Here is a 23,920-nt window from a genome sequence, read left to right as displayed (position 1 = left end):
GAGATACAGTGATTCACAGTATCACAAATACAAAAAGGCGTCTATGAAGAAGACCTGGCCTGCACAGAGACTCTGGAGCCCCGGCGCAGGTCATCCTGGCCGTGACCACTGCCTGTATAGGTCTCTCCAGTAGTGCCCACTGGACTCTAGACTACATTGGAAACATTCAGAAAGGGATGTAGAAACAACAGAATGTGCCCATTCAAATGGGGCTCACAGATCCTCCAGCTGATGTTCTGCTGGCCCAGAAGCAGAGGTGCTTCCGTCCTGAGGCCCCTGAGTCCAGGGCTCCTTCTCCACCAGGAGGAGTAAGAGGGCAGCACCGAAAGGCACCTGGACCTGGAGGCGGCAGGACTGGGGCTGAGCTGCGGGACTATTACTCTCTGCTGACTGTGTCTCCACTCACATGGCCTTGAAGCTGATCTTGAATCACTGATGAAGTATTAGGGATATCTGCCCTACCCTCTCAAAGCACTGCTTTACATTTTTTTTATAAAAGGAATATATAATGCAGTACTTCTAAGTTATATAATGCTATAAGTATTAGTAATTAAGTTGTAAACAGGATTTTTCAAAAGCTATCTGCTTAGTTTCTTAAAAATTATCTGTATTATGATGCATTAGCTAAGAGTCGGACATGACTGAGCGACTTCACTTTCACTTTTCACTTTCATGCATTGGAGAAGGAAATGGCAACCCACTCCAGTGTTCTTGCCTGGAGAATCCCAGGGACAGGGGAGCCTGGTGGGCTGCTGTCTATGGGGTCACACAGAGTCAGACACGACTGAAGTGACTTAGCAGCAGCAGCAGCAGCAGCAGCAGCAGCAGAGACACATACTTAATTTCAAGAGTAAGTAAACTTAATTTACAGTTCAATCAACAAAAATCATTTCAGAGCAAGAGACCAAAAAATTCTTAGAATAACCAAAAACTGCCTAAATTCAAAGAAGCTTCCTTGCTATTCTCAATAGAAAATAACAAAATTAAAACAATAACAGCCCAACTTTGCCTCTTGGAAGTTTCAGAGAACGAATAATTTAGGATAGGTCATTTTTCCAGAGTGAAGTAGTCTGGTAAGAAGCAATCTGGAAAAGAAAAGGTGGGGGGAACTATTTCTATGGGACAATTTCTAAAGCATAATGCATATTTTTCTGCTCTCTGAAAGTCAGTGGGATATAGTATAAAAAGCCCTCTGCTAAGAACACAAGTGATCTATTGATTAAGGGCTGCGGTGGCAGGAACATGGCTCTTAAGCCAGGGATCAGAGCATGCTATTCATTAGTTTTACAATTCTGAGGAAAGGTCTAAATCTGTCAGTGTGAAACGGGGTAGTCACAGGAGTCACAATACAAGTCCAGGGATAATATCTGTCAAAGTTCTCTTGTAGGGTAGTAACTGGTAAGGAGGGAAGATGCAGAAGGAGGGCGGTCACTAAATACACTAGTGTATATATATAATACCAGCCCCACAGACCAGGGCGATGCTTCTTGAATGCAATTATTTTTATGGGAATATTACAAAGGAGGTTCTAAGGCAAAGGTCTGCGCAGTTCAGAGGGACAGCCTTCCCTGCCTTCCACATTCTGACGCCTAGGACTCTGCTTTAACATACTGATGCATTCTGGAGATGTGTGCGGACGTCTGGCTCCACACTAGGTGGCCACGGAGGTCAGCAGTCTCTGGTCTTTTTCATAATTTCATGCTGTCTTTTGCTCCGGTCGCCTACTCTGTTCTCAACTGCCTTTTTTTTTTTTTTTTCCTTTTTTACCAGCTTAGCATCCTTCTCCCCTCTTCTGATTAGATGCTTCTACTGAAAATGAGACAACCAAGCTTATATTATACAACTGAGAAAAGAACAGATTTTGAGGGAATTCCTCTCCATGAGTGTTTGGACTTCAAGACCTAGACTGTGACTGATTTTAGAAATTCTTTTTTTCTTACTTCTTGATTCTGTGTTTATAGTCGATGAGGTTGCTATAAAGCATTTATGTAGATTGCACAGCATTTGTATAGCTTAGAATTACATAGTTTATTTTAAAAGGCACACAACTAGTAAAATGGTTATAGTGTTAAGTAATTATACAGAATGTAAAATTGATTTATGGTACATTTTAAGAGTTTTCAGAGTCTTGAAGTATAATTTCTTAAAACAATCACCTACTTCACTTAAGTATTTTGAACATTTTTGAACATTTTGAACATATTTTGGCATTATATGTTTAGAAAATTATTGTGATTAAGTCAAGAACAACACATCTAATATTTTATGAAGACACATGTCCTCAGTCTCTATCAGCAGAGTGTAAGTCATTAAGTAAGGAGTGAGGCCCAAGCGTTTGTATTTCTCAAAACGGTCCAAAGACGCTATAGAACCCCTGGCACAGGTGATAAATTTCTTAAAAGTCATAAGTAGAACAATTAAATTAGAAGGCCTTATTTATACACTGCTGGTGGGAATGAGGATTGGTAGGAAACAGTCTGGCAGCTCCTCAAATGATTAACTATATAATTACCCTGTGACCCAGCAATTTCACGCCTATCCAAGAGAAGGAAAACTCACATCCTCACAAAAACTTTTTCATAGATGTGCACAGCAGCATTATTCAGAATTAGTCAATAAGTGGAAACAACCCCAATGCCATCAACTGATAAATGGACAAGAAAATGTGGTATTACCCATCCAATGGAATATTATTCAACAATAAATAAGAATGAAATTCTGACACATTCTATGACATGAACCTTGAAAATATGCTAACTGAAAAGCCACTCAGAGAACTGCATATTACATAATTCCATTTATACAAAATGTCCAGAATAAGAAAATCTAAACATACAAAACATAGATTCATGATTACCTTGGGCTGGGATGGATGAAGTTTTGAGGGAGATGGCTACCTTTGATAGGATTTCTTTTATGGATTATGAAAATGTTCTAAATTGTGGTGATGAAGGTACACAACTCTATTAATATACTGCTAAGTCACTTCAGTCGTGTCCAACTCTGTGCGACCCTGTAGACGGCAACCCACCAGGCACCCCCGTCCCTGGCATTCTCCAGGCAAGAACAGTGGAGTGGGTTGCCATTTCCTTCTCCAGTGCATGAAAGTGAAAAGTGAAAGTGAAGTTGCTCAGTCGTGTCCGACCCTTAGCATGCACTGCAGCCTACCAGGCTCCTCCGTCCATGGAATTTTCCAGGCAAAAGTACTGGAGTGGGGTGCCATTGCCTTCTCCAATTAATATACTAAAAGCCATGAAATTGCACAGTTTAAACTGGCGAATTCAATCGTTTATAAGATGTATGAATTATATCTCAATAAAGCTGTTAAAACAACAACAACAAGAAAAAAAAAACCCTGGAGTTTTAATACTAGTCACACAGCATTTTATGAGCCTTAAATGAAGGCCAGTAAACTCATGGTGCATTGTAAGAATAAACAGAGTTGTTCTGTTGTCCTCTGTGTTGTTCTGGTATGGATGGTGTCTTCACTCCCTAATGAGACAAAGCTGAATGGAAAATTCAGATAACCTGGATAACCTGGGATCCCATTTTGGTCCAGCTCTCCATTCCCAAACCAGAAGCTTTAATCTTTAGATGATTCAATCTATAAAATGAAGGAGCTGATCTAAATTTTTTCTTTAAACTCCTTCCATGCTAACATTCTGTGTGTGAGTCATGAGGAATCAAAATTTTCCTTAAAGTGAGATTTATGTTTATTTACCAACAGGTCTTACAAAATGCTATTCCTGTTAACTCAAACTATAACTAGTTTTAATCAAACCTCTGATTTAATAAGATTCTCCTATCATATACACAATGGAGTATTACTCAGCCATTAAAAAGAATACATTTGAATCAGTTCTAATGAGGTGGATGAAACTGGAGCCTATTATACAGAGTGAAGTAAGCCAGAAAGAAAAACACCAATACAGTATACTAACGCATATATATGGAATTTAGAAAGTTGGTAACAATAACCCTGTATATGAGACAGCAAAAGAGACACTGATGTATAGAACAGTCTTTTGGACTCTGTGGGAGAGGGAAAGGGTGGGATGATTTGGGAGAATGGCATTGAAACATGTATAGTATCATATATGAAACTAGTTGCCAGTCCAGGTTCGATGCACGATACTAGATGCTTGGGGCTGGTGCACTGGGACGACCCAGAGGGATGGAATGGGGAGGGAGGAGGGAGGAGGGTTCAGGATGGGGAACATGTGTATACCTGTGGCAGATTCATGTTGATATATGGCAAAACCAATACAATATTGTAAAGTTAAAAATAAAATAAAATAAAATAAATTATTAAAAAAAAAAAGATTCTCCTATCAAATGGAAGTCCTAGGACAATCAAAATCTCAAGTTACCCATTCCGTCATGATTATAACTATCTTGATCAAAACCACAAAACCTTCAAAAAGGCTCATACAGATCTTCCTCAACTTACAACAGGGTCACATCTGGATAACTCCATAGTAAGCTGAAAATATCATAAGCTGAAAATGCATTTAATACTCCTAATGTTATAGAGTGGAGAAGGCAATGGCACCCCACTCCAGTACTCTTGCCTGGAAACTCCCATGGACGGAGGAGCATGGTGGGCTGCAGTCCATGGGGTCGCTAAGAGTCGGACACAACTGAGCGACTTCCCTTTCACTTTTCACTTTCATGCATTGGAGAAGAAATGGCAACCCTCTCCAGTGTTCTTGCCTGGAGAATCCCAGGGACGGGGGAGCCTGGTGGGCTGCCGTCTATGGGGTCGCACAGAGTCGGGCACGACTGAAGCGACTCGGCAGCGTTACAGAAGGTTAGCCAGTGCGTATGCTGTGTTGTCACTTCAGTCCTGTCCAACTCTGTGCGACCCCATGGACAGTAGCCCGCCAGGCTCCTCTGTCCATGGGATTCTCCAGGCAAGAATACTGGAGTGGATTGCCATGCCCTCCTCCAGGAGATCTTCCTAACCCAGGGATCAAACCCACATCTCTTCTGTCTCCTGCATTGGCAAGCGGGTTCTTTACCACTGGCACCACCTGGGAAGACCAAGCTTAGCCCAGTCTTTCTAAAAGTGCTCAGAACACTTACATTAGCCTAGAGGTGGGCAAAATCATCTAACACAAAGCCTAAAGCTGATCTTGTGTTGAATATCTCGTGTAGTTGATTGCACAAGATACCAACACTGAAAAGCAGGGTGGTTGTCTGGGTCCAGAATGGTTCTAAGTGTATCGGTTGTTTCCCCTCCTGATGGTGGTGCTGACCAGGAGCTGCATCTCACTGCCTTCGCCTGGCCTCACAAGAGAGGACTGGACCGTGTGTCACTAGGCTGGGAAAGATCAAAACGCCAGATCCCAAGTGCAGTTTTGAGGGCGTGCCAACCACTTTTGCGCCATTGTAAAGTCAAAAAAATTCTTAAGTGGAACAACCACAAACGGTGGACCATCTTTACTATCCGTTATGCTCAGGATTATTCAATACTTTGGGACTCATTTGGGGCTTCCCTGGTGGCTCACATGGTAAAGAATCTGCCTGCAATGCAGAAGACCCGGGTTTGATCTCTGGGTCAGGAAGATCCCCTGGAGAAGAAAACGGCAACCCACTCCAGTATTCTTGCCTGCAGAATCCCATGGACAGAGGAGCCTGGTGGGCTACAGTCCATGGGGTCACAAAAAGTTGGACACGACTGAGCGACTAACACTTGGGACTCATTGAATGGAAGTGCAGCAACCACTTTCCACTAACATCTGCAAGAGCAAGATGCATGGTTCTCACTTACCTCCAGATGTCGCTTCCCTTGGAAAACAAAGAAGACTTGATAACTTCCGGGGCCATCCAGGCGTACGTGCCTGCTGCGCTCATCCTGGTAGTCCTGTGCCATTCTCTCGCCAAGCCAAAGTCTGTAATCTTCAGTGTCTTGTTGCAGATGTCATCATACTCTATCTTCTCGAGTAGCAAAACTAAGGGAAAAACAAAGAGAGAGTGTTCGCTTTTAAATCTTCAGTGGCTTTTAAAATACAATCTTCACTGCAGTTAGCTGTGAAGAGAACAAACCTGCATTTTACCATTTTATCTTATTAATACATCATGCTTTTCATAGCCTTTAGTGGGTCATTTGTGCCTGAAGTTACAAGTTTAAAAAAGTCCAGACACAATACAGCTTAGCATCTTTATGAGAAAGCAAACGATTTCTAGGGGCAAGAAACGTTTAACTGAGATATCACAGGGAGGATCAGAAGTCTGTGAAAGGTTATGTGACAGGAAAATAATACATGGTTTTCTTCCAAGAAGTTAGGTCCTGATCTAAAAATGTAGTGTTTTCTACTGAATGTATTAGAGTATTGCAAGTAGATGGCATATTATCATAAATCATTATCAAAGATTATCTTAAGTTTGCCAAATGTGAATAGACATGTTAACCCATTAAGTTATTTTATGAGATTGGATTGCTTTCCTAGAGATCAGAATACAGCAAAAAGTAAAAATTTCTAAGAAACATTATCCAGATGCTGGTTTCCCCAGCCCCCTGACAAAACGCAGAGTGTACAAGACAGCTTTCAGGAGCTGAGCTGAGGTCAGGGCAGCCCTGAGCGCTCACGTGTGTGCGTGCGTGCTAAGTCCTTTCCATCGTGTCCTTCTGCCACACTCAGGTAGCAGAACCTAAAACAACCCTGCTTCCTATCACTGCCCACCAGCACCCACCCGCCCTGCCCTTCACAGAGCCTTGGGTTCCTCTCTCCCTGGTTGATTTCTCTGCCTATAACCAAGCAGAAATGTACCACTGTTTTCCATGAGGCACTGATGCTGCTGTGTATCCATGCTGCTCCTTCCCATTTGCTACAAAACGGGTGGTTTAAACCTACTGTGTTTTCTAACTTATCTCCTTGCTCCTTCCTTAAAACCCTCCTTCTAGCCTGCAGCTCAGTTATTCCAGTTCAACCTAATACTCCACAGCCATGAAATTAAAAGACCCTTGCTCCTTGGAAGAAAAGCTTTGACCAAGCTAGATAGCATATTAAAAACCAGAGACATTACTTTGCCAACAAAGGTCCATCTAGTCAAGGCAATGGTTTTTCCAGTAGTCATGTATGGATGTGAGAGTTGGACTATAAAGAAAGCTGAGTGCCAAAGAATTGATGCTTTTGAACTGTGGTGTTAGAGAAGACTCTTGAGAGTCCCTTGAACTGAAAGGAGATCCAAGCAGTCCATTCTAAAGGAGATCAGTCCTGAATATTCATTGGAAGGACTGATGCTGAAGCAGAAACTCCAACAGTTTGGCCACCTGATGCGAAGAACAGACTCACTGGTAAAGACCCTGATGTTGGGAAAGACTGAAGGTGGGAGGAGAAGGGGGCAACAGAGGATGAGATGGTTGGATAACATCACCGACTCAACGGACATGAGTTTGAGTAAATTCTGGGAGTTGGTGATGGACAGGGAGGCCTGGTGTGCTGCAGTCCATGGGGTCGCAGAGTTGGACACAACTGAGTGACTGGACTGAACTGAATGCCCTGCAGATGCCCCTCCCCCACTACCCTGCCACCATCTCACACGGAATTACAGTCCTGCTCTCTGGACCAGATGTTGGCCCTCTCCTCTGTCACCCACACACCACCCCAAGCAGATTCATCTTCCTAAAGCTCTGTGGCATCCTTTTATCTTTTTAAGCCTCTCATGAATAAACTACCAATACATGTCACAATAGGGACGACTCTCAAAACCACTACACTAAGAGAAGGAAGCCCCACATGAAGGGTTTCATACAACGATTCTGTGTGACATCCTGGAAGAGGGACGGAAATCAGACCAGCGGCTTTGGAGGCTGAAGGGAAAGGTCTGAGGGCAGCGCTCCATGGGAGAGTTTTTCCAAGGTCTGCAAATTCTCTCTCCTGGTGGTGGTGGTGGTGGTTACAGGATTATATGTATCTGTCAAAACGCATCAAAGTGAACCCTCAGAGGGTGAGTTTTACTCTATGTAAATTATACCTTAATAAACCTGCATTTTAAAATATTCCACGATTCCGCGTAACTCAGAGATAGTGTCCACACTCTGAAACCAGGCAATCACAGCCCCTAGATTCACACAGCAAGCTACAGTCAAACCATGCCCGGTTCCTCTACGGATAAGCTTCCTCTGCTCAAGCCAGGCTGGCTGCTCCTCCAGCCCAAACAGTATCTGCTCAGTGACATCTTCCAGATACCCCAGGTCAGGAACTGTCACCTCCTCCACACTCACGCGACCTCTGTGTTTCTGTGGCAGCTCTGCGAGGCACCAGGTACCACAGCGTTTGCATTTACTCGATGCCTCCACTACTGTGAGCTCTGAGACAGTATGTGTGAAAGCCTGAGTGTGTGAGTGAGGGAGAGAGAGTGTGTGTGTGGTGGGGATGGCAGGAGAGGAGAGAGACGGTAAGAAACTTGTACATTCATGCTCACCCGCACGGAACCACTCTCTGGTGTCTGATTCAGCACAGGTGCATAGAGTTTACAGGTGAAACGAACAAAACATGCCCATTCTTATGTTTATCCTTTGCCCATGCCAATTCCCACCTAACAGAAATAACAACCAGTTCATAAGAGTCATTGGTAACTGTCAATATTCACTATATTCCTTGTACTTTACAGGCGTTATTTCATTTAATCCTCACAAAAATTGCAAGAGATAGGTCTTCATGATCAGAGGATAATACTGAAAAAGAATTGAGCAACACAGTGAATCCAATCAAACAGTAATCCAAATTTCAGAGTTAATAGAGTATATGTCTGTGTGTGTGTAGGGGTAGTTATTATTCAGGTTTCACCTTGAAAAATAACATGAAAAAAGTCTATTTTAATCTTTTTGCCAGTTTTTCTAAATGTCCTATGGACATCTAATAACAACATATGAGATACAAAATTTTAAATATATTTGTGCAGGATATAAGATTAATATAAATTAATTAAATATATTAATCTATTATATTTAAATTATTAATGACATCATTCAAGATGCTCCTATTCTTATTTTTTCTGCACTTGATAAAATATTCTCAGAGAAATGTTAATATGTCTCACTATGATTATGTATTTTGTTCTTTTTCCTTATATTTCTTCTGATTTTTGTTTTATGTATCTTTCTTTGTTATTAGGTATCTAATGATTTATGATGTCCATCTTCTTTGTAAACTGCACCTTTTATCATTAAAAAATATTTGTTTCATTGAATGAATGAAAAATGAATGTTAACTGATTTTTTTTTTTGAAAAGCCTTTTATTCTTTAACAACATCTTTGTCATTGTTTAAACCCAGCACTAACTCTTAAAAGGACAAAAATGAACAAGCATGGGAGATTTCTTAGAATAAATGATCCAAACAAAACTGGAAACAAGCATAAGACATTCTTCATGTTTGATCTGTGGAAAAGGGGACACACTTTCCCAAACGTTATAGGAATAATCAGCGTTGACTGAGCACATTCTGTCCCGTACACTTAACGGGTATTTTAATCAGATAACCCCTACCACAGTGCTATGGGTGGATATTATTTATCACCTGTACTTGATAGATAAGGAAACTGAGACACAGAGACGCTGAGTAATCTGTCCAGGGTCACGTAGCTAAGGAGCAATGCCCTTCAATGTCTGACCCCTGGGTCCATGGTCCTAACTACGGCCTGCATTGATCGGTTGACGGTTGCTATAAATTTTTCACAAGTGTTTTCTTGATCCCTTGGAAATCTCCTTGTATTCAGGAGCCCGTTGTCCTCCTTTCTGATTTCCTGCCACTGGATAATTATCACGTGATCTAAGTGGCAGCCCTGCGGCATCACGACAGAAGCATGCACGCCAGGGCAGACTGCTCGGTTTGGACTCTGTGCTTTTGACTCCTGTCCGTCACAGGAATTATGACCATGCAGGGAGGAAGAAAGGAAGACACATACAGTGCTCAGAACGGTGTCTGAAACACAGTAAGCGTTTCGTAAGGATTACACATACCTATACCCACATATTGGAGAAGGCAATGGCAACCCACTCCAGTACTTTTGCCTGGAAAATCCCATGGACAGAGGAGCCTGGTAGGCTGCAGTTCATGGGGTCGCTAGAGTCGGACACGACTGAGCGACTTCACTTTCACTTTTCAGTTTCATGCATTGGAGAAGGAAATGGCAACCGACTCCAGTGTTCTTCCCTGGAGAATCCCAGGGACGTGGGAGCCTGGTGGGCTGCCGTCTATGGGGTCGCACAGAGTCGGACACGACTGAAGCGACTTAGCAGTAGCAGCAGTATACCCACATATATCCTTTATCAATGGGTTTCAAAGTGTTTTTAGCAAATCTTCAAAATCACTCTTATGGAAGTCAGGAAATCCTACCCCTTTGCAAGGCTTGAGATTTCACTTTGTAATGGATTCACCTTGGTGTCACCAATGTAGACAGTCACAGAAGTCGCAGAGTTTATGCAACATGAGCTAGCTGAAGGGGGACTGATTATAAAGTTGCCAGTTCTGAATAAATACTGTTGTGCTGTAACGTTCCTTCCCCTAGAACTTCTAACTAATATGCAGAGAGTAAGGACCCCCTTCTATCCCCCCAGTATCACCTAAGGCAGTGCCTCATACACCAAACACTCAATAGTTTTTATTAATGATCATTATTAATATCACCAGTCATAATAAGGATATTGTCTACCACTTACTAATCCTCTTCTATGTAGAGTTGTCTCCATTTCATCTCTCATTGGACCTTCATGCCATTCTGTGACAGTCTGGAATTTACAGTCTCCAGGTCACAGTTAGAAATGTAACCCAGATCATATGGCTACTATACAGGGCCTGGCTTCAGATCCCATCTGAAGAGCATGCATCTGAACAACCGGGCACAAAGTGGGCACACCAAATTCTGGGCCACAGAAACAGACAGTTGTTGCCAGTCTTCCTTGTTACTAATAATGCCACCAGTTACAAAAAGGGAGCAGAATAATCAGAAATTTCACTTTGTTAATTTTTGAATTTTCCTTTCTTCCATGTCAGCTTGCTGCTGCTGCTGCCAAGTTGCTTCAGTCGTATCCGACTCTATGCGACCCCATAGATGGCAGCCCACAAGGCTCCCCCGTCCCTGGGATTCTCCAGGCAAGAACACTGGAGTGGGTTGCCATTTCCTTCTCCAGTGCATAAAAGTGAAAAGTGAAAGTGAAGTCACTCAGTCGTGTCCGACTCTTAATGACCCCACGGACTGCAGCCTACCAGGCTCCTCCATCCATGGGATTTTCCAGGCAAGAGTACTGGAGTGGGGTGCCATTGCCTTTTCTGCCATGTCAGCTTAAGGTATATTTATTTCTCAGTGCTGATTCCTCATAAATATCAAGAAAAAATCAATATCTGATCCTTTAAAACCCTGTATACTTGAACCACAGGAACAAAAAATAGATAATTAGCTACAGGGACTTCCCTGTGGCTCAAACGGTAAAGAATCTGCCTGTGATGCAGGAGACCGGGGTTTGATCCCTGGGTTGGGAAGTTTCTCTGGAGAAGGGAATGGCAATCCACTCCAGTAATCTTGCCTAGAGAATTCCATGGACAGAGAAACCTGGTGGGCTATAGTCCATGGGGTTGCAAAGAGTCGGACATGACTGAGTGAGCAACACACACACACACACAGCTACTTCGTCAGCTGTATGATGTTTCTCCCCTCATAATACACACTAATTTCACTTTTAAACGATGATATCCTTATACCATACAAGACTCTACACTAATGGTCAGGTTGGCTCGCACTTCTATCTAACTGTTCTCCAAGACACTTCCACATATTTTCTCTCTTTCTTCTGCTAAACATCCAAACGGGAAGGCATGAGGAAACCTTGATTAAAATGGGCTTTTCCAGTGGTCACGTATGGATGCAAGAGTTGGACTGTGAAGAAGGCTGAGTGCCGAAGAATTGATGCTTTTGAACTGTGGTGCTGGAGAAGGCTCTTGAGAGTCCATTGGACTGCCAGGAGGTCCAACCAGTCCGTGCTGAAGGAGATCAGTCCTGGGATTTCTTTGGAAGGAATGATGCTAAAGCTGAAACTCCAGTACTTTGGCCACCTCATGCGAAGAGTTGAATCATTGGAAAAGACTCTGATGCTGGGAGGGATTAGGGGCAGGAGGAGAAGGGGACGACAGAGGATAAGATGGCTGGATGGCATCACTGACTCGGTGGACGTGAATTTGAGTGAACTCTGGGAGTTGGTGATGGACAGGGAGGCCTGGCGTGCTGTGATTCATGGGGTCACAGAGTCGGACACGACTGAGCGACTGAACTGAACTGAACCAATCCACATCCTCAGGCCCCAGGTAATGCCTGGCAGCCCTTGAGAAGCAAAAAGACCTCAGAAAGGCAACTCTAAAATAAAGGCAGAACTACCAGTGAGAAGTAAACACTCAGTATTTAAAGAGGATTGCATTTCTAAAGCAATGCCACAGCAGAATGCACGATTAGCAGCCACTGCATTGGCAGCTTTGAAACACCTGCCCCCACCTGGAGCCCAAGGTCTCCACAGAAGCTTTGAACTAACAGAAAACAAGTTAAAATAACACTCTGAATGTCAAACGTTTAGAGTTCCATGAAAGGCCCATTGTTCTGGATTCTATTTCAGAGGTGTTCAGCAGAATTCTTCAAATTCCTTATCTTTTGGGCAAAATGACCGAAACCAAAAATAGCCAGTGTCCCCACAGGTAACGTGACTGGGCGCCTGGCCAGGTCTCAGCGGAGGGCAGGCTGGAGGTGCTTCCGCATCCTGCCCAACACCAGGAAGAGGACCCCAAGGAACAGCCATGCATGAAGCGGGCACATCAACTCCTGGGCCACAGCAAGTAGTCAATTCTTGCTAGCGACCCAGCGACAAATGTTTGAGCCCCTTTTTGTGTGACTTCAGTGAAGATTTTTGACCCCTGTTAGCCCCATTCTCGAACAATCAGCCTTTACAACCTGTGTTTTGTCTACTTATTCAACCATGAGGCACTTGATTTTTTCCAGCTCCTTTGAAGTTTCACTTTGGTATTTTCTGAATTGTAGTATATAATGTATATATTTCTTAAAGCAATTACAATGCATCCATTCTATTTCCTCACCATTTATGGGAGTGCCAGTCCAAATTCCATTTGAGTCAAATAGGTTCATTTCAATTAACCTTTAACTAGGAGTATGTTATATATATAAAAAAAATCTGTTAGAAAGAAATCAATTGAGGAAAGCATCAATGTGAAAGAATATATTAACAAAACACCACCTCTCAGCCTAAGGCAGTAATGTTACTCTGTGAATTTCAATTCTGGAAACAATCAGCCATTCATTTCCAGGGAAAAAATGATAACTTTCTAAGTTTACCAAATAGCACTGAACTTTCTCATGTTCTTCCATCTATTCCCACACCTGTAGCACTTATTCACTCACCAGTCTCTGGAGGCCTTCATCTTGGTCTTCAAGTCCCTTTTCAATCTCATCTCCATGTCTTTTCAGCTCTTCCTGGACTTTCCAAAAGGAATCCTACACCCTAAAATTTCTGTACATTAAAGGCCACTTCTAAAAAACATGACTTTACATTAGCATCTCCTTGCTCCTGGTGCCAGCTGTGTGGACCGCCTCCCACCTGCACCCTCCACAAAACCGCACCTGGCCTCCACTTCCCATGGAGGCAGTCCAGCTCCAGCCCTGGATCCTCGTTGCAGCACCTACCCTGAGATGGCCTTCAGGTCCACCGGCCTTTGGAATCTCAATTTCCCCTTCTAGTAAAAAGCCAAAAAACCAAAAACGAACAGCTTTGCCACTCTCTGCCTGCTCCCATATTATACGAGCCTGTAAATACCATGTCCCCCTGGGTGCCTTCCCTCAGGACTTCTCTAGATGTTCTTTGCATTTCTAAGGCACTTAAGCTGTGCCACTCCCCTTACACTTAAACACTGTCTTATCTCATTTGTTGGTCTCATCTCTAATTAAATTATAAGCACCTGGAGGATAGAATGTGCACCTAACTCATTACATTCATTTATTTCTACTGCACAGCAACTACCATTTTTATACACTCAACAAACAGTTGCTAAATGAGTGACTACTATAAGGGGAAGAAGGAGCAGGAAGATGAACCTTTTCATGTTAAGCCAGCTGCTGAGTATGGAAAGCCAATGCACCTGTTCCTCCTAAAACAGCACAGACTGCTTTAGAAATAACGATAGCAAAGTAGTTATTTGGATATTGACCCATCAGCTGCAACTGACGCAGTTGATCGTTCTCCCCTGAACCCCGTTCTTCTCTGGCCCCCAAGTATCAGAACACTCTCTCACTTTCATTCCTTTACCAGCTGCTCCTTTTTCTGGTAACTCCCTCTCTGCAAGGCCTCTAATCCCTGACGACCTCCAGAGCTCAGCCCTCGGACCTCTGGTCTTTCCTATCAGCACTCAGTCCCCAGATAATGTCAGCCACTCTCAGGGCTTTTCATGCCATGGACATGTTGCTGACTCCCAAGTGATCACTTCCACCCTAGTTCCTCGTGTGTTCTCAAAACTGCAGACTGTGTGACCTGCTGCAATGTCACTCAGAGCCAGGCCTTGGTTCAAAAACTTTCCAGGGGCCACCCCCTCTCTCCTGGGTGCCCCATGATTCCCTTCCAGGCCTCTCCTGTCACAGTGGGCTCCTGCTCTGGGGAGTGATTTCTGTTCTTCAACCTGAGTTTGTCTCCAGGAGATCTGCTTTCCCACTTCTTTAGGTTTTGCTTCCTTTTCTGGAAGGCCTTTCTTAACCACACGCTAATCTTAAACTGCTCACTCTAAGATTTTAACCTTCCTTTTCAACTTTTAGTTTTTCTGCTAAGCAATTGGGCTTCTCAGGTGGCGTTAATGGTAAAGAACTCATCTGCCAATGCAGGAGACTAAGAGACGTGGGTTCCATCCCTGGGTCGGGAAGATCCCCTGGAGGAGGGCATGGCCACACACTCCTGTATTCTTGCCTGCAGAATCTCATGGACAGAGGAACCTGGTGGGCTAGAGTCCATAGGGTTGCAAAGACTGAAGTGACTTGGCACTCATGCACTAAGCAATTATCACCCTCCACCATACTATGTCTTTCACCATTTACACTCTAAGGTCCACACTGCCCACTGGCATGTAAATTCCACGAGGGGAAGAACTTGCTCTCTGCTTTGCTCACCACTGACTACCCAGAGCCTGAAGCATCCCTGACATGCAGTGCACAGTCTCTAAATGACTGTGGTGTGATGACTGAGTCAGCCCACTACATTCAAGGAGAGAGACCTCTGCAAGTTCTGGGCGCATGATCAGCTAAATCATGACTTCACATGGCCCTTAACATCATAGACACACACAATAGTCAGTTTCAATGAGAAAACTTCTTACATTCCATTGTGTGTGAAACACACACATCACTTTCTATTGGCTGAACATTTTCCGTATTTTATCAAGATACGGAACAAAGCAAACTCAAGAGGGAGGAATCTGCCACAATATTCTACATTAATATGTTAGTAAACTGAAAGTAATATAGTTGATATTATTTGAGTCAATATTTGCAGACAACCTGAAACAAAGTAACTCTTGAAAGTCAATTAAGCCAATAATAACTCAAACCTCCTTTATGTAGTCAAGACAGTCTCCCCAAATGGCATGTGATTTGCTCTTTTTCAAAAAGCATAAAAAAGTCCCAGTAATGAATTCTGCTGCTGTGCTAAGCTGCTGTTGTGTCCGACTCTTTGTGACCCCATGGACTGTAGCCCACCAGGCTCCTCTGTCCACGGGGATTCTCCAGGCAAGAATACTGGAGTGGGTTGCCAAGCCTTTCTTCAAGGGATCTTCCCAACCCTGGGATCAAACCCAGGTCTTCCACATTGCAGGTAGATTCTTTACCATCTGAACCACCAGGGAAGTCCAATGAACTCTGTAGTGAAACAGTTAAAACAGCAATTGAATACTTCATGCCTTCTCCCTGACCCTTAACTTATCAACCCAAGTTACAAGCAGACTTGCCAAAGTGTGCAGATGGCAGCATTCCTACGGAACAAAGCGCGAGACTGTTTCCTTGTACAGCTGGCTGGCCTGGATCAAGGGAGTCAATTAAATGATGAAGACTCTTACCCCCAACTAAAATGAATAAACGTATGATAACATGGCACTATATTCTGCAGAAATAATAATGTCCTTGGGTTATAAAGAATTGTGGAAAGCTTTTAGGTATCAATGAGTTCACACACAAGCAAGTTAGGAACAATTTAAAGCACTCAAAGTGTTTCTAAACCATACGCAGAAATAAGTATAGTCACCAGCTCACATTTAGATTGCATCTTACAGTTTATTAAGTACCTTGACATATACAGAAGTCAGGGAACTACATCCTATGGGCCAAACTGGAAAGCTGAATAGTTGCAACAGGAACTATACGGCCTGCAGAGCCAAACATATTTACTACCTGGACCTACAGGGGAAAGTGTGCTGACACCAGGTGTATACTATTTCAATGATCCTCACACTACCCTATTCAGAAAGTTTGAGTCCATGAGCCCACTGATTGTGAGAAGTGGAGTCAGAGCTAACTAAATTCTTGCTGCTTTGGGGTCAGTTGTACAAATGTAAGTTTTAGGCTCCAAAACAAAGCCATCACAGTTCTCCCAGCCTCCCCGGGAACCCTTCTTCTGCTCCCTAAAATTCCTTCATCAAGATATTTCTATCTTGTGGGAGCCATTCAAGTACCACAGAGTGTTTGGGAAGTCACACTGAAATTCCAAGTTAAAATCATCAGCCTGATGTAGTAAATCTAATCATTATTTTCCAACTCTGGTGAGTCAGAGGGAGAAAGTGCCCTATATTAACTCACTAAATAAATAGTGATTATAAAAAATTAGGTTCTGGTCATAGGTGATAAAAAAATTTATGCCAAACTGATGTCTAAGTATTTTATTTTTTATTCCTGACCCACTAATAATAGTGGGTATTGATAGATACAGTCATAAAGTAAATTACTCTAAGCTTATACACTTTTCTTTGTAGATGTTTGTCTTACAGATCAGAGCACTTTCCTCCTCAAAACTGTCCATGGCTTGCTTTTGCCGTCAGATAGTCCACAACTCTTGGCATGACATTCAAGGCCATGCTAACGCCTGGCCACAAGCTAAACACCAGTCTCCTTCTCAACAAAAGCCACTGTCTACTTTTCATTCTAGCATACCTGGCTCCTAACTGTTCACTAAAAAAGCCATCTGCATTCATGTAGAATGTACCCAATTGCCTATGAAGGGTTTAAAAAAAACCACTAGATTTTTCCCCCACAGGTTCCCGTCCATCTCCAAGAGAGGAATTCAGTAGACAGTATCAGAAATCAAGACTTTCAGGCTCAGTGAGGTTATATAACTTGCCCAAGGTCACACAGCTCGTAGATGACAACACCAATATTCAAACCCAAGTCTGACCTCAAAGCCAAGGCTTCTTCTGGTACTGCAAGGTTCTAGAACAGTCCAACCGTCACATGACAGCGTGGGAAAGCAGGACTTAGAGATGGCCTTCTGAAACGATGGAGGAGATCTCCTATCTCAGCTTCCCTTTCCCACACTTTGATACACTTGACAATGACCACAAAATGATCTGAGATGTACATTATAAAATGAGCATAATGTGAGAAGTTAAAGTCACTCAGTCATGTCTGACTCTCTGTGACCTCATGGACTGTACAGTCCATGGAATTCTCCAGGCCAGAATATGGAGGTAGGTTGCCATGCCCTCCTCCATGAGATCTTCCCAACCCAGAGATCAAACCCAGGTCTCCCACATTGCAGGTGGATTCTTTACCATCTGAGCCACCAGGGAAACCTATAAAATGATCATCAGCACTAAATTACTCACAACTATTAAAAAAAAATCAGAAGTGGACTATTTATTTTCCAACAAGCAAGCATAAAATGGAAAGGAAAGACATGCCTGATCAAAATCAAGACCCATTTTGATTGCCATTCTTTCAAAGATATATCTTTAGTCAATTTTGTTTCAGAAGCAAACAGCTCTCTGTCACCACTGGGCTCTCTGAACTGATCTCCCCGAACCCCTAGAATAGGAAGAGGCCATGGCATGAAGCTACATGTCTGGAGTAAAAGAACAGACGAGAGAAGGGAGAAGATGCACGTCTCTCAACTGATAATAGCATAATTAATAGCTCTTCCAAACCACTCTTATGAGCTTTTTAAGCACCTTATTTGGAGATCACGCTGGCTATAATTTTCTCAAATAGCTCCTTTATTTACACTGCACTAATGAGAAAAGCAAAAAAAAAAAAAAAAAATTTAGACTCCTTTTGTAGTTTTAGTAAGAGCTCTAAATTGCATTTCATAATAAATATAACTATGTCTATTTATAGACTGCAGATGTCCTTGTAGATAATAATATATAATAATTATTCCCAGGAGGCTAAAAAAAAAAATCAGGATAAAAGATACCTAATCATTGAAAGAAAAAGTACACAAATAAGAAGCTACAAGGTCTGTGGCTCAGTTTCTCATGCAACATTTATTTTCTGCTTTAAAAAAAAGAAAAGGTAGAACACAGTAAGCAACATTAGCAAAAAAGGAACCATAAATTATGCCATGCAATCTTCTTTCTATCCTGAACTATGTCAGAACAAACAAAACACTTAAGACTAAATTCTAATAATTCAAAGCCTCCTCAGCAATTCACATATTGTACTATTTTCTTTTCACTCCTTCCTGGTAACTTCCCTGAAAACCACTTCCATTGCTCAGCCAAACCAATGCTTTCTTTGGCCTGGACAATTTCCCCAGTCTTCACTGAGGCCAATTCCTAGTCCATTCTTCAGAGTAATCTTATAAACACAGGCATTCAATCATGCCCCTCCTCTGCACAAAATGCCCCGAGGCTTTGGACTGATAGATGGTGCTCAGAGGGAACCCCCTCCGTGGACCAGGGGCCTGCAAGCCACCCCCAGCCCGCACCTGTCTTCTACTCTCTGCTCCAGCCCTCTGGCCCGCCTTCTTCCCAGTCCAATAATCCAGGCTCATTTCTACATCATCTGCCCTTTGCCTGGACCTTGGCTTGACTCATTCCTCCTCCTCCAGGTCTCTGTGTCCCTTCCTCTGAGTGGCTGCCCTTGACCACCCCATCTGATCAGCATCCTCACTCTCCCCCCGTCATCATGCTTTCTTTTCTTGACAGCACTTACTGATATTTGCATGACTGCCATTTATCTTCCCTATGAGACTTAAGTTCTGTGCTGGGGGAACACTGTTTACCATCTGCTTTTGCACTATATCCTGGGGGCTAGAAGTCCCTGGTAGAGGGTGGACCCTCAAACTCTGTTGAATAAATGAGTCCCAGCTCACAATGTTTTTTCTCTTCTCTGAGTGCATATAAAACTGGTCCTTTTCACAGCAACCCAAGGTTGCCTTGTATTGCTCTCTAGTTGCAGTACACAGATTTAGCAAAGCATTTTCTATTTACTTTGCATCTGGGAGTGACAGGGCCTAGCATATTTCAACAACATAAATGATGCTTAAAACTTGCTCATTTGGCTCAACTTTCAATCTCTTGCTGTCTCTTGACAAAGGGACAAAATTGTTTGTACATCACAAGATTGGTTTTTATTTCAACAAACATTGCCTCAGAATGATATGACAGGACTTAAAAAAAAAAAAAGACTGATGAGAGAAGAAAGAAAATATATCAAGAGCCATATCTTAGTTTGATAAATTTAACCATTTGTTTTAAGACAATAATTTCTACTAGCTCGGGTCCAAGTAGTTGTATTCTGGCTCTTTGTTACAAGAGCAGACTAAAAAGTAAAACTAAAATTCAATATTGATTTTTTAAAATCTTGTTTACATTATCATTAACTCACTACCACCATTAGCAAATAGCCAATAGAGTCAAACTAAACATACTGTAATAGAGTCTCTGCTGTACTGAAAAAATCTCAACAAGAAGTTATGGCTTCATATATCACAAGAGGGTTCCAAGGGACCTGCATTAATTCATTGAATAAATAATACCAGAGCCAGGATAAGACAATGTGCTAGACCCTGCTCGGCACCTTTTAGGCCCGATTCAAAATGCTTATGTCTTAGAAATTAAAAACTGTAAAAGTGGTCATATTGTAACAAATATTTGGCTAGGCGAGTGACCTAGCCAATTAAGTTGTTTTAAAAGTGCGATAATTCCACTCTGCCTAACAATTACAGAAATTAAAATGCTCCAGGAAGTTTGGCAACTTACTCTGAGGGTGAAAAGTCTTTCAAAAACTAAATTGCAGCCTATAATCACCTTCAGATTACATAATATCTCCCCTAGACACAGTAAGCTACTTGTTCCATGGTACAAGTTTTTCTAGTGTCAATAAAAACTTTTTAACCATGTTATTATTCCAAGGTCATGCTATTTCTTTTCACTATTTAATAGATTAGCACTTGAAATTTTTTAATTTATACACTGGAACACGGGTTAACCTGCCCTTCTGTGCTTTTACCACCACTGGCAGATATGCTCTGCCTTTGTGAACAGGTTGTATGGACCTTAAGCATTATTACAACCCAACCGAACAGCCTAAGCATAATGCAAAAGTAAGAGTCACAGACCTTTTAATTCCTGGGTCTAAGGATCAGGAATTTTGCTGGTGTTGGCGATTTGACATCCAGCAGCAGAGTAAGTTTGTAGGATGCCAGGTTCCATGTCTATCACAGAACTACAGCAACTGCCAAGAGCCAGAATGAGCAGGATGCTGCCGCCATCCTTAAAATCCTGGTTCTGCAGAAAACTCTCAGCAGACAAAGGCTTGTGGGCTCCACTAGAGGTAGTAGGGCTTCTGGGGCACACAGGTCATGTTCTTTGGCAGCAGGTTAAACACCTCTTTCAGTAAAAGCATAGCTTAGGCAATAAGCTCGAATTGGTAACAAAGACTGTGTCACGTGTTAAGCAATTACAAAAATTAGTACATCTGAAATTGTGCTATGTCTTTACTGCAACACTTTAGTCCAAAAGTAGGTAAATGGCCTCACCTGGCCTCTGTCAGGACTCTGAGGGTGCACACCACTCCTGCCACCTTTCTAGCCCATATTTTGTTAGAATTTGTTCCTGTCACTCAAGCAGCTGCAATCTAAATTGTAAGACACGGAGGCCAACAGAAGTCATAAGATTTAAAAAAAAAAAAAAAATCCAATGCTTATTTGTAGTTACCAACACTCATATTATTTACAGTTCCGAAATGCTACGTTAGTCATTTTCAGGTACATTGCTGTAGGATTTTGAATAGGAGAAACAGTCTACATAAACATACAACAAACATATCATTTCTTCCTGTCACTCTTCTGTCTTGCAGTGAAGGAGAAGGGCAATGTTTCCATTTGCCTCAGCTCCTGTCCTAGCAGGTTTTACAAGGTTGAAACACATGCAGCTGTGGTAGGCCAACGCCAGTTCTGGCTGCATCCTTTAATCTTTCATGAGATTTCACCGCATTCTATATTTGGCAAAACTAATACAGTTATGTAAAGTTTAAAAAAAAAAAAAAAAAAGACTGTGAAGAGATCTTCAATACCGAAGAACAAACTTTAAACAGCTAATTCTAGTAGCTCTTTTATACGATGAAATTTAATAGGAATTGGGCTGAGTTCCTTTGTCAGTTCTTAATCGACATCTGTAAAACGCACATTGATTTATAAACAAAGTGAACGATACAGGCCAGGTTTTCTAGATTTCAAGTACCTGCACAAGGGCAATGAACTCGCTCTTAAATCAACCCAAATGTGCATGATGGCACAAAATGGTGTTTCTGGTCTGGAGACAATTCCCTAACAGGCAAACCACTGAACCAATAATGAAATCATACTTCAAGGGCAGAGACATCTGAATGAAAACACTTTGGAGACGTCAAAGGACACGAAGCCATATTGAAAGTGGTAAAGAAGAGACCTCAATACAGTGCTTGTAAGCTGAAGGAAAGGGCAGGTTGATGAAGGCCACTAGACAAGACGGGGGCGGCGGGGGACATGGGTTTCGAGAAAGGCCTCAGTTGGCAAAGTATTCTATCCAAACGAACTACTTATTGTACCTAAAGGCCAAACAGCACCATGAGGTTTCCAGAAAGTCCAGATCTTTTACAACTGTGTGGTCTGCAAGCAAGTCTGATCTGAATTAAAAACAAAAAACAAGGCACCTAAAAGCACCAAAGTATGTCACCTGCTCCAAAGCGAGTAACCAGGGTGCAAATGGACCTCTGAGCCCTGGAAAGTCTGAGCAGGCTTTTTGGGAGTCCGGAGGTCGACTAGCCTATCCAGGTGGACTGCGACGGGCGCAGCTGAGTCTTCCTCTCCCCCATCCCGCCGCCCCACCGTCCCCACTCACTGTTGCTGGACTTGAGGTCCCGGTGAAGGATGGGCACCACCGCCTCCTCGTGCAGGTAGAGCATGCCCCGCGCGATCTGCACGGCCCAGTTGACCAGCACGTGCGGGGGGATGCGGCGCGCGCGGCGCGGGGAGGGCGCGCGGGGGTCCGGGGTCGCATTGGCGGCGGCTAGCGCGCGGTTGAGCGCTCCGCCGCGGGCAAACTCGAGCACCAGGCAGAGGTGCGGCTGCCGCAGGCACACGCCGCGCAGCTCGATGATGTTGGGGTGCCGCAGCATGGAGAAGAGTCGGGCCTCCCGCCGAACGCTCTCGGCCGCCGCCGCCGCGTCCTGCTCCGGGTCGCAGCGCGCCGCCTTCACCGCCACCTCCTGGCCCTGCCAGGTGGCGCGGTACACCTGCCCGAAACCGCCGGCGCCGATGAGCTCCTTTAGTTCCAGCCGCTCGAAGTCGACGTGCACCGGCGAGCCGGGCCGCGGCGGCGGCTGTCTGGCGGGCTGCGGCGCGCGATTGGCGGCCGGGCGGCACGGCGCCACGTAGTTGGCGGGGAAGATGCCGAGGCGTCGCTGCACCTGGCCGGCCCACCAGCCCTCGTCGCCCGACACGGCAGCGTCCTGGGACAGCACCTCCACCAGCTGGCCGCGGCGCAGGCTCAGCTCGTCCTCTCCGCGCGCCTCGTAGTCGTAGAGCGCGGCCCATAGCCCAGCTCCTGCCGAGGCCGAGCCGCCGGAGGAGGCGGACGAAGACGACGCGGAGCCGGTAGGGGCGCCCCGGGCCGGGGATCCCGGCCGGTCGGGCGCGCCCTCGGCGCCGGGCAAGGCCATGGTGGGTGGTGGCGAGGGGCGAGAACCGGGCGGCGGGCTCAGCCTCCCGGGCGGCCGGGGGCGCGCATCGTTCGGCGGGGTCACCGCCAGCGCCCAGAAAGGCAGGGAACGGGAGTCTGGGCTCAAGGACGGCGAGGGCTCACTGGCCCACTACCCGGAGGCCCCGTCTTCAGCCTCCGTTCCTCCTCTGCTGTCTCTGCTGCTGCGGCGGTCTTCGCGGCCGCCGGCCCTGCCTCTCCATGGTGGTGCGCTGGGCCTGCGGCCGGCCTGCGGCACGTTCGGCCTAGCAGCCGCCTGAGCCCACCCCCTCCCGGCCCGGCCCTCCCTACTCGGGTCCTTCCCGCCCCCTCCCGGTCCGACCCGCCCCCAAAGCCTTCACAGTACTCAGGGCCTGCCCGGCCCTCCGAGACCGCGGCCATCTGGGCCCGCCCCCTCCGGGCCTATTTCCCCCTCCGACCAGGGCCCACCCCGCCTCCAGGAGCCGCCGTCGCCTGGGCCCGCCCCCTCGGGGCCTGTCCCGCCCCACACCGGGCCCGTCGCGCATTCAGGGGCCGCTCTACCTCCAGGGCCCGCCCCACCTCACGGGGCCCGGCCCTCACCCTGTGTCCGCCCCGCCCCCAGGGCCTGCACCACCTCCAGGGCCTGCTCCGCCCCCAGTGTCCGCCTTCCCCTGGGCCCGCCCCCTCCAGGCCTGTCCCCCTCCCACCAGGGCCTGCCGCGCATCCAGAGGCCGCCCTACCTCCAGGGCC

General features: G+C 44.7%; 1 protein-coding gene across 2 annotated transcripts in view; it reads right to left on the bottom strand.

Annotated features, from left to right (window-relative positions):
- Positions 1-23,460, bottom strand: part of MAP3K21 (mitogen-activated protein kinase kinase kinase 21) — a 59,344-nt gene extending 35,884 nt beyond the window's left edge. For both annotated transcript variants that reach the window (XM_055588403.1, XM_055588414.1), the window contains exons 1-2: positions 22,352-23,460; positions 5,774-5,954 (exon numbers count right to left, since the gene is read on the bottom strand). In XM_055588403.1, coding sequence (XP_055444378.1) covers positions 5,774-5,954; positions 22,352-23,171 — 1,001 coding nt within the window. In that variant the 5' untranslated portion in view covers positions 23,172-23,460. The remainder of the gene's footprint in view (positions 1-5,773; positions 5,955-22,351) is intronic.
- Between the last annotated feature and the right edge of the window lie 460 nt (positions 23,461-23,920).

Source organism: Bubalus kerabau, chromosome 1, assembly GCF_029407905.1.
Source record: "Bubalus kerabau isolate K-KA32 ecotype Philippines breed swamp buffalo chromosome 1, PCC_UOA_SB_1v2, whole genome shotgun sequence".
In the NCBI taxonomy this organism is placed as follows: domain Eukaryota; kingdom Metazoa; phylum Chordata; class Mammalia; order Artiodactyla; family Bovidae; genus Bubalus; species Bubalus kerabau.
This window is presented reverse-complemented; position numbering and strand designations above follow the sequence as displayed.